We start from the raw sequence: 13,886 nt of genomic DNA on the forward strand, positions 1-13,886 counted from the left end.
ATGCCATAAAAAATCGTATTAAATGTTAAACAATTTAAAAATATTATGTTTTGCAAGTGTACCCTAAAATTATTTGGTGATGATTTCTCTTAAACCACAATTAATTTATTACATGTCACTAAAAAATTGATGTAATTTTTATGTTAATTATTATCTCAGATTTTTAATTCTTAATTAAATTTATCACATTTTAAATTTTATATCATTGAAAATAACATATGTATACATATATATGTAAGTGTGTGTAGCTATTAATTACAAAAAAATTCATATACTTTAATGAAGATTAGCTATTAATGAATATTAAATAAGAAATAATAAATAGAACAAGGGTTAAAATAGTCATTTCACATTGAATAAATTGTCGCACCCAACCTCATTTGCTCTATTATATATATAATAGATTTAATATACCTTGAAGTTATTAATGTATAAAATAACGAAGAAAAAAAAAAGAATATAACAAGCAATGGAATTATTGTAGCAACGCAAAAATAAGAACACACCAGATAGAAATTTATTAAAAGCAAAACAAATATCCTTCAAAGTTCGAAAGAATGTTAAAAATAATATTTTTTTGGTGCAAAATGCTGAAAATATCCATTCTGGGAGTGTAGTGCTGAAAATATTCGTTTGGATACGCATTTGCCATATGATTATCATGTTTTGTACTAAATACTCATTTGTCAAATGAGTATCCAGTTTTTATTTTTTTTATATTTTTGTGATACGCATTTGACAAATGCGTATCCCAATGATAATACGAAATGCGTATCTTTAGTATTCTCAAATGCGTGTAATACGCATTTGAGCATATTTTTTATGCGTATACCAATGATAATACGAAATGCGTATCTTTAGTATTCTCAAATGCGTGTAATTAGCATTTGAGCATATTTTTTGAAAATGGATATTTTGAGCAAATTCAACCCAAAAATGGGTATTTTTAACCATTATCCTCAAGGTTGATCCAAAAAACAACAAAAACACAAGTAACCAGCACTGTCACACAAATCCTTTCATCTGCTTCTCCTTGATTGGAAACTATGGAAAGAATGCACTTGACCACATGCCACCATTCTGCGCATCTCCACAGGGCATCATCATCTCCTCACCGTGACTAAATCCCAAATTCTGGCAGTGTTGCTCCTGGTTCAGCATCTGATCAGTACTGCTGTTCCCACTATTGCTGTTGATCCAGTCGCTAAACCAAGGCGGTCTCTGCTGCTGCTGCTGCATTGCTTCCATCTCGCCCTCTATAGCCTTTTCTTCCGTTCCATCAACACAATTAGTCACTCCTTTACCTTTCAACATTGCAGCAGCTGATCCCGAGCCACAGCCAGATCCAGAGCCAGAGCCAACTTTCCCAGGAGTAGTATTCTTTTTCTTAGTAGCCGATATCTGATCAATTCTTTTATAAATCTCCTTCAACTTGTGATCAATAAGCCAACCAAGATCATTCAAATCCGGGATCATCAAATTTTGTAAACCAATTTTCCCCGTCAAACACTGATACATAACCTCAATCATTTCCTTCTCCCTATTATCCTTACACTGTTTCTTCAACTGCTCATTAGCTTTCGCAATCCTCTGTCGCATAAAACTCTCCTGATTAACCATCTTCTTGCTCTGCTCCATCTCCGGCATTCGCTTAAACTGAGACAACACACGCTGAACACCTTCTGTATTAGGCCACACTTCAGGTTGGGGCTCATAGTGACTATAAATGATAGCACAAGCATCAATACCACATAAGGTACTCAACTCTCCAACCTTCTTCATCAGCCCCTTCTTCCTTTTCTTGAATGTCGCTTTTCGAGAAGCATCATTACTGATGAATGCTAACTTCACCTTCTTTCTTGTCATGATGCCTTGTATGATTTTTGTAGAAAACACCAAACAGGGCAAGATCAAAGTATATGGAAGTTATGTGTTTATATATAACTCTTTTTTGCTCTTTCACTACTAAATAAGAAATGTGTGCATTTTTGTAAACGCATCTGAGATTTCTTTGCCAATGAGGCAAATCAATATAATTAAATTTCTTGATGCATAACATGAACACGCATTTATATGTTAAGATCTTTGTTTCTTCTTAATTTGTTTTTGGTATATGGTTTTACACGTTTTCATGTCATTTGAGATAAGTATAATTAGTTGTAATATCTAGCTAAATAAAAATTTCCATAGTTAGGTAATAAATATAGAATCATTTTAATTGGAAACATATAATCTCAATATGATTTTCCAAATCGGTAAAATCGTAAAATTATAATTACTTGCGTGATTGTTAAGTACAAATAATTAACGGCTACATTGAATAGTAAATTATATTTGGATCAATTTGAAAGTATGGTGTTCCCTTCTTCAAAATTTAAATCAAAGCCGCAACGAGCTAAGTTGGATATTACACGAACAATACATAGTTGACTACAATTTATAAGTTACTTATAAATCAGAATACATATACTTTTAAGATTATTTTATTAATTACAAGATATCTTAAGCCGGTTCGGAACGATGTTTAGAATAGATACAATTTCAGTGACTTGTTCGACTCTTGCCCATCCGTAAAAAAAGCGAGGGAGATACGCGATATCAAGGTGTTTTGGGCTAAATGAAAATGTCAGTTGACTGATATTGATACCGTATCAGTTGACTTATACTGATACTGATATCGTATCGTCCTCTTTTCCTTCTGTAACAGAGTAACTCATTTGCAAAAATTAACTTTGTTTTTCAAAAATAACAAATTTGTTTTTTAAAAACTAACTTTTTCAAAATACGAGTAAAAATAAAATTTGTTTGTCTTAATTAGTTTATCAAATAAAAATATGAGTTAATTGTTAAAAATGTTGAAATGTGTTATAAATCGAAAATCTTTTTCAATATAAAAATGTAATTTAAAAACAGAAATCCAAAAAATGTAAAATTGTAACAGAAATGCAAAGTCTGTTTGTACAAAGTAAAAAACAAAATATAAAAAAAAGCCAAAAAAAGACAACAAAAGGTGGGTGGTGTCGAATCAAAGCAGCCCGCGGTTATTCACGATTATTCATTTTATTTGTGTTATTCGTCGTTCGCCCCGAACCGCTAGACTCGTCGGACCATTAAAATCGCCTAATTCGCGAGCTGTTCACGAGTTAACTGGCTGTTGAACCGGATCGCTGGAAATTCGCCCCGGCACGGGCGGCCCGACCGTTTAGCCGGCTCTACTGATACGACAGCCAACCATTACTACTACTAGGTTCTCAAATAAAGTAAGAGCTCCCAAGTAAAGAGTTTATATCTTTAACATGAAGTAACATAAATTGCCTCAGAAGTTAATACAATAGCTCAAGAAAAGAAATTTATCAGTAACTAGTCAATATTTGTCAAGTGTAATACATAAACAAGCAACATTTGTAAAGAAAAACAATGGCAGTTGGTCTGTGATCTCAGATGATAGGCAGTTGGTCTGTGATCAACCGTATAAGTCACTTTTCACCATATTAGAGTCAATTTACACCCTATAAGAGCCACTTGCCACCATATTGATACAATTAGCATGTTAACATCATGAAAATCCAGTTTAGCTTCGTTTTAGCACACTTTGATATTTCATAATAGGACTCAACTTTGGGCCACATTTTGACTCTAATCAACTATGTAAGTCACTTTTCACCATATTAGAGTCACTTTGCACCCTATTAGAGTCACTTACCACCATATATCTGTAAAATTAACATGTTAACATTATACACATCCAATTTGACATCCTTTTACCATCTCTTAGTGCCACTTTCATACAAGTCAATTTTGTTCCACATTTTGGCTCTAATCAACCGTGTAAGTCACTTTTCACCATATTAGAGTCACTTTGCACCCTATAAGAGTCACTTGTCACTATATATATTGATACAATTAATATGTTAACATCATGTACATGCAATTTGACATCCTTTAAGCATCTCTTGATTGTCCTAAAATCAGCAATTGACGTACTCTTTGCCACACATGGTCTGAGCATATCGAGTATTCGTGGTCAAGGTTTTGACGGGGCTAGTAATATGAGCAGACATATTAGTGGGCTAAAAAGTTTAATACTAGCAGAAAATGCATCTGCCTTTTATGTGCATTGCTTTGCTCATCAATTGCAGCTCACACTTGTTGCAGTTTCAAAAAAGCATGATAAAATTTGCTCATTTTTTTACCATCTAGCATCTTTGGTGAATTTTGTTGGGGCTTCTTGCAAAAGAAAAGAATTAGTCTGGGTGAAACAAATAGAAAAGTTAGCTGAAGAAATATCCCAAGGCAATCGAATGACTGGTAAAGGCTTGAATCAAGAGGCAGTTCTTAAACGTCCAGGAGATACAAGATGGTGTTCGCATTATAATACAATTCTAAGTGTGACTTCTTTATTTTTCACCGGCACTTGATCTGCTTGAAGAAATAAAAGTTATGCCTTCCTTTCATGAAAATAAAGGAGAGATTTATAGACTTATTGATGCAATGAATGACTTTGAGTTTATTTTTCTATTGCATTTGATGAGAAAAGTTTTAGGAATCACAAATGACTTATCACAAGCACTACAAAGAAAAGTCCAGGATCTTGCTAATGCTTTATGTTTGGTAAATGTATCGAAGAAAATGTTACAAACATTCAGAGATGATGGATGGAATGAGTTAATTGTTGATATTTCCAAATTCTGTGAAAAGTTTGAGATCGATGTCCCAGATATGGATGCTATCTCTATGCCTCGTGGAAGATCAAGACGTAAACTGCAAAAAGTTTCTAATAAACACCACTTCAAGATTAGTTTGATGAATACTATAATTGATTATCAATTGCAAGAGATTAACGAGCGTCTTGATAGAGATAACATGGAGTTACTTTCCTGCATATCATGCCTAAATCCGCAGAATTCTTTTTTAACTTTTGATAAGTAAAAATTAGTTCAACTTGCAAGATTTTATACTTCAGAATTTGATCAAATTCGTCTTCTATCACTTGAAGACCAGCTTTCTAGCTATATTGTTGACATGAGAAGTAATGCTGATTTTCAAAATTTGAAGGGCATCCATGATCTTGCTCAAAAAATGCTTCAAAAACACAAAGATATTGGATTTCCTTGGGTTTATATGTTGATAAAATTGTCACTAATTCTACCGGTTGCAACTGCAACAGTTGAGAGAGGATTTTCAGCAATGAAACTTGTTAAAACTACGCTTCGGAATAGAATGGGAGATATTTGGTTGAATGATTGTTTGATAACATATATTGAGAGAGATATTTTTCAAACAATTGAAAATGAAGAAATTATGAAACGATTTCAGAGTATGAAAGATAGGCTGATGATCTTGTAAATATTACATTATAATATATGTTCATTTGCTCTTTTGCTTATAGTTGTTGATTTGATTACAATTTTTTTTTCCGGCCCCCCTAAATTGAAACCTGGATCCGCCACTAGATAGGCTTCTGGTAGCACAACCGTGAGAAATTATTAAAACGGATCATAATTCGATTTCTAAATGAAGTGAAAGGGCTCCCTAGCTATCTCAAGACTTGTACCACTTCTAGGATATTATTAGCTTATGTTTTATAAATAATTAAATATTCACTCTTAAAAAAACAGTGTATGTTCACCTCCAAAATATTCTTGAACTAAACTTTACCTATACTTCTATAATTAGCTCTATAACCCGTGCGAGGCACAACATGTTCTAAAATATTATAATTTTTTTAATTAATTTTAATATTTTTTTTGGCATATTTAAAAACTTAAATTAATGATAAATATTGAGAATTATCAACCTTATTTTGCTCTATGTTGTATTTGAAAAAAAATTCTAATAGCAGTTATATTATTGTCGACTTGCCTCTTCATATTTGATACTGTAGAATAATTTTTTTGTGTTGTATTGGGGTAATTTTGTGTAATACACGTGCATAGTGTAGTGTATATGTGACTATATACTATACACGTGACAAAATATATTTTGAACTGTAAAATACGTTTTTTGTATTATATTGATAATAATTTTATGTAATATTACAGATACATGAAGATATATATGTGATTATATTATTGTCTCATTTATAGGTAAGTATTTGATGTTTAAAGTATGCCATAAAAAATCGTATTAAATGTTAAACAATTTAAAATATTATGTTTTGCAAGTGTACCCTAAAATTATTTGGTGATGATTTCTCTTAAACCACAATTAATTTATTACATGTCACTAAAAAATTGATGTAATTTTTATGTTAATTATTATCTCAGATTTTTAATTCTTAATTAAATTTATCACATTTTAAATTTTATATCATTGAAAATAACATATGTATACATATATATGTAAGTGTGTGTAGCTATTAATTATAAAAAAATTCATATACTTTAATGAAGATTAGCTATTAATGAATATTAAATAAGAAATAATAAATAGAACAAGGGTTAAAATAGTCATTTCATATTGAATAAATTGTCGCACCCAACCTCATTTGCTCTATTATATATATAATAGATTTAATATACCTTGAAGTTATTAATGTAAAAAAATAACGAAGAAAAAAAAGGAATATAACAAGCAATGGAATTATTGTAGCAACGCAAAAATAAGAACACACCAGATAGAAATTTATTAAAAGCAAAACAAATATCCTTCAAAGTTCGAAAGAATGTTAAAAATAATATTTTTTTGGTGCAAAATGCTGAAAAATATCCATTCTGGAAGTGTAGTGCTGAAAATATTCGTTTGGATACGCATTTGCCATATGATTATCATGTTTTGTACTAAATACTCATTTGTCAAATGAGTATCCAGTTTTTATTTTTTTTATATTTTTGTGATACGCATTTGGCAAATGCGTATCCCAATGATAATACGAAATGCGTATCTTTAGTAATTTTCTTACATACCCAATTCTCAAATGCGTATTACACTTATCAAATTACAAAATACGTAACCAAAACGGTATTTTCATCATATTTTTTGAAAATGGGTATTTTGAGCAAATTCAACCCAAAAATGGGTATTTTTGACCATAATCCTCAAGGTTGATCGGAAAAAACAACAAAAACACAAGTAACCAGCACTATCACATAAATCTTTTCATCTGCTTCTCCTTGATTGTAGCTCTGATTGGAAACTATGGAAAGAATGCACTTGACCACATGCCACCATTCTGCGCATCTCCATAAGGCATCATCGTCTCCTCACCGCGACTAAATCCCAAATTCTGGCAGTGTTGCTGCTGGTTCAGCATCTGATCAGTACTGCTGTTCCCACTATTGCTGTTGATCCAGTCGCTAAACCAAGGCGGTCTCTGCTGCTGCTGCTGCATTGCTTCCATCTCGCCCTCTAAAGCCTTTTCTTCCGTTCCATCAATACAATTAGCCACTCCTTTACCTTTCAACATTGCAGCAGCTGATCCCGAGCCACAGCCAGATCCAGAGCCAGAGCCAACTTTCCCAGTAGTAGTATTCTTTTTCTTAGTAGCCGATATCTGATCAATTCTTTTATAAATCTCCTTCAACTTGTGATCAATAAGCCAACCAAGATCATTCAAATCCGGGATCATCAAATTTTGTAAACCAATTTTCCCCGTCAAACACTGATACATAACCTCAATCATTTCCTTCTCCCTATTATCCTTACACTGTTTCTTCAACTGCTCATTAGCTTTCGCAATCCTCTGTCGCATAAAACTCTCCTGATTAACCATCTTCTTGCTCTGCTCCATCTCGGGCATTCGCTTAAACTGAGACAACACACGCTGAACACCTTCTGTATTAGGCCACACTTCAGGTCGGGGCTCATACTGACTATAAATGATAGCACAAGCATCAATACCACATAAGGTACTCAACTCTCCAACCTTCTTCATCAGCCCCTTCTTCCTTTTCTTGAATGTCGCTTTTCGAGAAGCATCATTACTGATGAATGCTAACTTCACCTTCTTTCTTGTCATGATGCCTTGTATGATTTTTGTAGAAAACACCAAACAGGGCAAGATCAAAGTATATGGAAGTTATGTGTTTATATATAACTCTTTTTTGCTCTTTCACTACTAAATAAGAAATGTGTGCATTTTTGTAAACGCATCTGAGATTTCTTTGCCAATGAGGCAAATCAATATAATTAAATTTCTTGATGCATAACATGAACACGCATTTATATGTTAAGATCTTTGTTTCTTCTTAATTTGTTTTTGGTATATGGTTTTACACGTTTTCAAGTCATTTGAGACAAGTATAATTAGTTGTAATATCTAGCTAAATAAAAGTTTCCATAGTTAGGTAATAAATATAGAATCATTTTAATTGGAAACATATAATCTCAATATGATTTTCCAAATCGGTAAAATCGTAAAATTGTAATTACTTGTGTGATTGTTAAGTACAAATAATTAACGGCTACATTGAATAGTAAATTATATTTGGATCAATTTGAAAGTATGGTGTTCCCTTCTTCAAAATTTAAATCAAAGCCAAAACGAGCTGAGTTGGATATTACACGAACAATACATAGTTGACTACAATTTATAAGTTACTTATAAATCAAAATTACATATACTTTTAAGATTATTTTATTAATTACAAGATATCTTAAGCCGGTTCGGAACCATGTTTAGAATAGATACAATTTCAGTGACTTGTTCGACTCTTGCCCATCCGTAAAAAAAGCGAGGGAGATACGCGATATCAAGGTGTTTTGGGCTAAATGAAAAATGTCAGTTGACTGATACTGATACCGTATCAGTTGACTTATACTGATATTGTATCGTCCTCTTTTCCTTCCGTAACAGAGTAACTCATTTGCAAAAATTAACTTTGTTTTTCAAAAATAACAAATTTGTTATTTAAAAACTAACTTTTTCAAAATACGAGTAAAAATAAAATTTGTTTGTCTTGATTAGTTTATCAAATAAAAATATGAGTAAATTTTAAAAATGTTGAAATGTGTTATAAATCGAAAATCTTTTTTAATATAAAAAATGTAAAATAAAAACAGAAATCCAAAAAATGTAAAATAAAAACAGAAATGCAAAGTCTGTTTGTACAAAGTAAAAAATAAAATATAAAAAAAGCCAAAAAAAGACAACTAAAGGTGGGTGGTGTCGAATCAAAGCAGCCCGCGGTTATTCACGATTATTCGTTTTATTCGTGTTATACGTCATTCGCCCCGAACCGCTAGACTCGTCGGACCATTAAAATCGACTAATTCGCGAGCTGTTCACGAGTTAACTGGCTGTTGAACCGGACCGCTAGAAATTCGCCACGGCACGGGCGGCCCGACTGTTTGGCCGGCTCTACTGATACGACAGCCAACCATTACTACTACTAGGTTCTCAAATAAAGTAAGAGCTCCCAAGTAAAGAGTTTATATCTTTAACATGAAGTAACATAAATTACCTCAGAAGTTAATACAACAGCTCAACAAAAGAAATTTATCAGTAACTAGTCAATATTTGTCAAGTGTAATACATAAACAAGCAACATTTGTAAAGAAAAACAATGGCAGTTGGTCTGTGATCTCAGATGATAGGCAGTTGGTCTGTGATCAACCATATAAGTCACTTTTCACCATATTAGAGTCACTTTGCACCCTATAAGAGCCACTTGCCACCATATTGATACAATTAACATGTTAACATCATGAATATCCAGTTTAGCTTCGTTTTAGCACACTTTGATATTTCATAATAGGACTCAACTTTGGGCCACATTTTGACTCTAATCAACTATGTAAGTCACTTTTCACCATATTAGAGTCAATTTGCACCCTATAAGAGTCACTTACCACCATATATTTGTAAAATTAACATGTTAAAATTATATACATCCAATTTGATATCCTTTTACCATCTCTTAGTGCCACTATCACACAAGTCAATTTTGTTCCACATTTTGCCTCTAATCAACCGTGTAAGTCACTTTTCACCATATTAGAGTCACTTTGCACCCTATAAGAGTCACTTGTCACTATATATTGATCCAGTTAATATGTTAACATCATGTACATGCAATTTGATATCTTTTAACCATCTCTTGATTGTCCTAAAATCAGCAATTGACGTACTCTTTGCCACACGTGGTCTGAGCATATCGCGTATTCGTGGTCAAGGTTTTGACGGGGCTAGTAATATGAACAGACATATTAGTGGGCTAAAAAGTTTAATACAAGCAGAAAATGCATCTGCCTTTTATGTGCATTGCTTTGCTCATCAATTACAGCTCACACTTGTTGCAGTTTCAAAAAAGCATGATAAAATTTGCTCATTTTTTGACCATCTAGCATCTTTGGTGAATTTTGTTGGGGCTTCTTGCAAGAGAAAAGAATTAGTCCTGGTGAAACAAATAGAAAAGTTAGCTGAAGAAATATCCCAAGGCAATCGAATGACTGGTAAAGGCTTGAATCAAGAGGCAGTTCTTAAACGTCCTGGAGATACAAGATGGGGTTCGCATTATCATACAATTCTAAGTGTGATTTCTTTATTTTCACCGGCCCTTGATGTGCTTGAAGAAATAAAAGACATGCCTTCCTTTCATGAAAATAAAGGAGAGATTTATAGACTTATTGATGCAATGAATGACTTTGAGTTTATTTTTCTATTGCATTTGATGAGAAAAGTTTTAGGAATCACAAATGACTTATCACAAGGACTACAAAGAAAAGACCAGGATCTTGCTAATGCTTTATGTTTGGTAAATGTATCGAAGAAAATGTTACAAACATTCAGAGATGATGGATGGAATGAGTTAATTGTTGATGTTTCCAAATTCTGTGAAAAGTTTGAGATCGATGTCCCAGATATGGATGCTATCTCTATGCCTCGTGGAAGATCAAGACGTAAACTGCAAAAAGTTTCTAATAAACACCACTTCAAGATTAGTTTGATGAATACTATAATTGATTATCAATTGCAAGAGATTAACGAGCGTCTTGATAGAGATAACATGGAGTTACTTTCCTGCATATCATGCCTAAATCCGCAGAATTCTTTTTTAACTTTTGATAAGTAAAAATTAGTTCAACTTGCAAGATTTTATACTTCAGAATTTGATCAAATTCGTCTTCTATCACTTGAAGACCAGCTTTCTAGCTATATTGTTGACATGAGAAGTAATGCTGATTTTCAAAATTTGAAGGGCATCCATGATCTTGCTCAAAAAATGCTTCAAAAACACAAAGATATTGGATTTCCTTGGGTTTATATGTTGATAAAATTGTCACTAATTCTACCGGTTGCAACTGCAACAGTTGAGAGAGGATTTTCAGCAATGAAACTTGTTAAAACTACGCTTCGGAATAGAATGGGAGATATTTGGTTGAATGATTGTTTGATAACATATATTGAGAGAGATATTTTTCAAACAATTGAAAATGAAGAAATTATGAAACGATTTCAGAGTATGAAAGATAGGCTGATGATCTTGTAAATATTACATTATAATATATGTTCATTTGCTCTTTTGCTTATAGTTGTTGATTTGATTACAATTTTTTTTTCCGGCCCCCCCTAAATTGAAACCTGGATCCGCCACTAGATAGGCTTCTGGTAGCACAACCGTGAGAAATTATTAAAACGGATCATAATTCGATTTCTAAATGAAGTGAAAGGGCTCCCTAGCTATCTCAAGACTTGTACCACTTCTAGGATATTATTAGCTTATGTTTATAAATAATTAAATATTCACTCTTAAAAAAACAGTGTATGTTCACCTCCAAAAATATTCTTGAACTAAACTTTACCTATACTTCTATAATTAGCTCTATAACCCGTGCGAGGCACAACATGTTCTAAAATATTATAATTTTTTTAATTAATTTTAATATTTTTTTTGGCATATTTAAAAACTTAAATTAATGATAAATATTGAGAATTATCAACCTTATTTTGCTCTATGTTGTATTTGAAAAAAAATTCTAATAGCAGTTATATTATTGTCGACTTGCCTCTTCATATTTGATTACTGTAGAATAATTTTTTTGTGTTGTATTGGGGTAATTTTGTGTAATACACGTGCATAGTGTAGTGTATATGTGACTATATACTATACACGTGACAAAATATATTTTGAACTGTAAAATACGTTTTTTGTATTATATTGATAATAATTTTATGTAATATTACAGATACATGAAGATATATATGTGATTATATTATTGTCTCATTTATAGGTAAGTATTTGATGTTTAAAGTATGCCATAAAAAATCGTATTAAATGTTAAACAATTTAAAATATTATGTTTTGCAAGTGTACCCTAAAATTATTTGGTGATGATTTCTCTTAAACCACAATTAATTTATTACATGTCACTAAAAAATTGATGTAATTTTTATGTTAATTATTATCTCAGATTTTTAATTCTTAATTAAATTTATCACATTTAAATTTTATATCATTGAAAATAACATATGTATACATATATATGTAAGTGTGTGTAGCTATTAATTACAAAAAAATTCATATACTTTAATGAAGATTAGCTATTAATGAATATTAATAAGAAATAATAAATAGAACAAGGGTTAAAATAGTCATTTCACATTGAATAAATTGTCGCACCCAACCTCATTTGCTCTATTATATATATAATAGATTTAATATACCTTGAAGTTATTAATGTATAAAAATAACGAAGAAAAAAAAAGAATATAACAAGCAATGGAATATTGTAGCAACGCAAAAATAAGAACACACCAGATAGAAATTTATTAAAAGCAAGACAAATATCCTTCAAAGTTCGAAAGAATGTTAAAAATAATATTTTTTTGGTGCAAATGCTGAAAATATCCATTCTGGGAGTGTAGTGCTGAAAATATTCGTTTGGATACGCATTTGCCATATGATTATCATGTTTTGTACTAAAATACTCATTTGTCAAATGAGTATCCAGTTTTTTATTTTTTTTTTATATTTTTGTGATACGCATTTGACAAATGCGTATCCAATGATAATACGAAATGCGTATTCTTTAGTATTCTCAAATGCGTGTAATACGCATTTGAGCATATTTTTTGCGTATACCAATGATAATACGAAATGCGTATCTTTAGTATTCTCAAATGCGTGTAATTAGCATTTGAGCATTTTTTGAAAATGGATATTTTGAGCAAATTCAACCCAAAAATGGGTTTTTAACCATTATCCTCAAGGTTGATCCAAAAACAACAAAAACACAAGTAACCAGCACTGTCACACAAATCCTTTCATCTGCTTCTCCTTGATTGGAAACTATGGAAAGAATGCACTTGACCACATGCCACCATTCTGCGCATCTCCACAGGGCATCATCATCTCCTCACCGTGACTAAATCCCAAATTCTGGCAGTGTTGCTGCTGGTTCAGCATCTGATCAGTACTGCTGTTCCCACTATTGCTGTTGATCCAGTCGCTAAACCAAGGCGGTCTCTGCTGCTGCTGCTGCATTGCTTCCATCTCGCCCTCTATAGCCTTTTCTTCCGTCCATCAACACAATTAGCCACTCCTTTACCTTTCAACATTGCAGCAGCTGATCCCGAGCCACAGCCAGATCCAGAGCCAGAGCCAACTTTCCCAGGAGTAGTATTCTTTTTTAGTAGCCGAATCTGATCAATTCTTTTATAAATCTCCTTCAACTTGTGATCAATAAGCCAACCAAGATCATTCAAATCCGGGATCATCAAATTTTGTAAACCATTTTCCCGTCAAAACTGATACATAACCTCAATCATTTCCTTCTCCCTATTATCCTTACACTGTTCTTCAACTGCTCATTAGCTTTCGCAATCCTCTGTCGCATAAAACTCTCCTGATTAACCATCTTCTTGCTCTGCTCCATCTCCGGCATTCGCTTAAACTGAGACAACACACGCTGAACACTTCTGTATTAGGCCACACTTCAGGTTGGGG

At 32.4% G+C, this 13,886-nt stretch overlaps 3 protein-coding genes across 3 annotated transcripts; 1 reads left to right on the forward strand and 2 right to left on the reverse strand.

Annotated features, from left to right (window-relative positions):
• Positions 1 to 1,044: 1,044 nt before the first annotated feature.
• Positions 1,045 to 1,866, reverse strand: LOC141703657 (agamous-like MADS-box protein AGL80). Its single transcript, XM_074507106.1, has one exon. The coding sequence runs from the start codon at positions 1,864 to 1,866 to the stop codon at positions 1,045 to 1,047; it is 822 nt and encodes a 273-aa protein (XP_074363207.1).
• A 5,269-nt stretch (positions 1,867 to 7,135) lies between these two features.
• LOC141703658 (agamous-like MADS-box protein AGL80) lies at positions 7,136 to 7,957 on the reverse strand. Its single transcript, XM_074507107.1, has one exon. The coding sequence runs from the start codon at positions 7,955 to 7,957 to the stop codon at positions 7,136 to 7,138; it is 822 nt and encodes a 273-aa protein (XP_074363208.1).
• Positions 7,958 to 9,992: 2,035 nt separating this feature from the next.
• LOC141703659 (uncharacterized) lies at positions 9,993 to 11,012 on the forward strand. Its single transcript, XM_074507108.1, has one exon. The coding sequence runs from the start codon at positions 9,993 to 9,995 to the stop codon at positions 11,010 to 11,012; it is 1,020 nt and encodes a 339-aa protein (XP_074363209.1).
• Positions 11,013 to 13,886: the final 2,874 nt, after the last annotated feature.

Source organism: Apium graveolens, unplaced genomic scaffold, assembly GCF_009905375.1.
Source record: "Apium graveolens cultivar Ventura unplaced genomic scaffold, ASM990537v1 ctg6940, whole genome shotgun sequence".
Lineage (NCBI taxonomy): Eukaryota > Viridiplantae > Streptophyta > Magnoliopsida > Apiales > Apiaceae > Apium > Apium graveolens.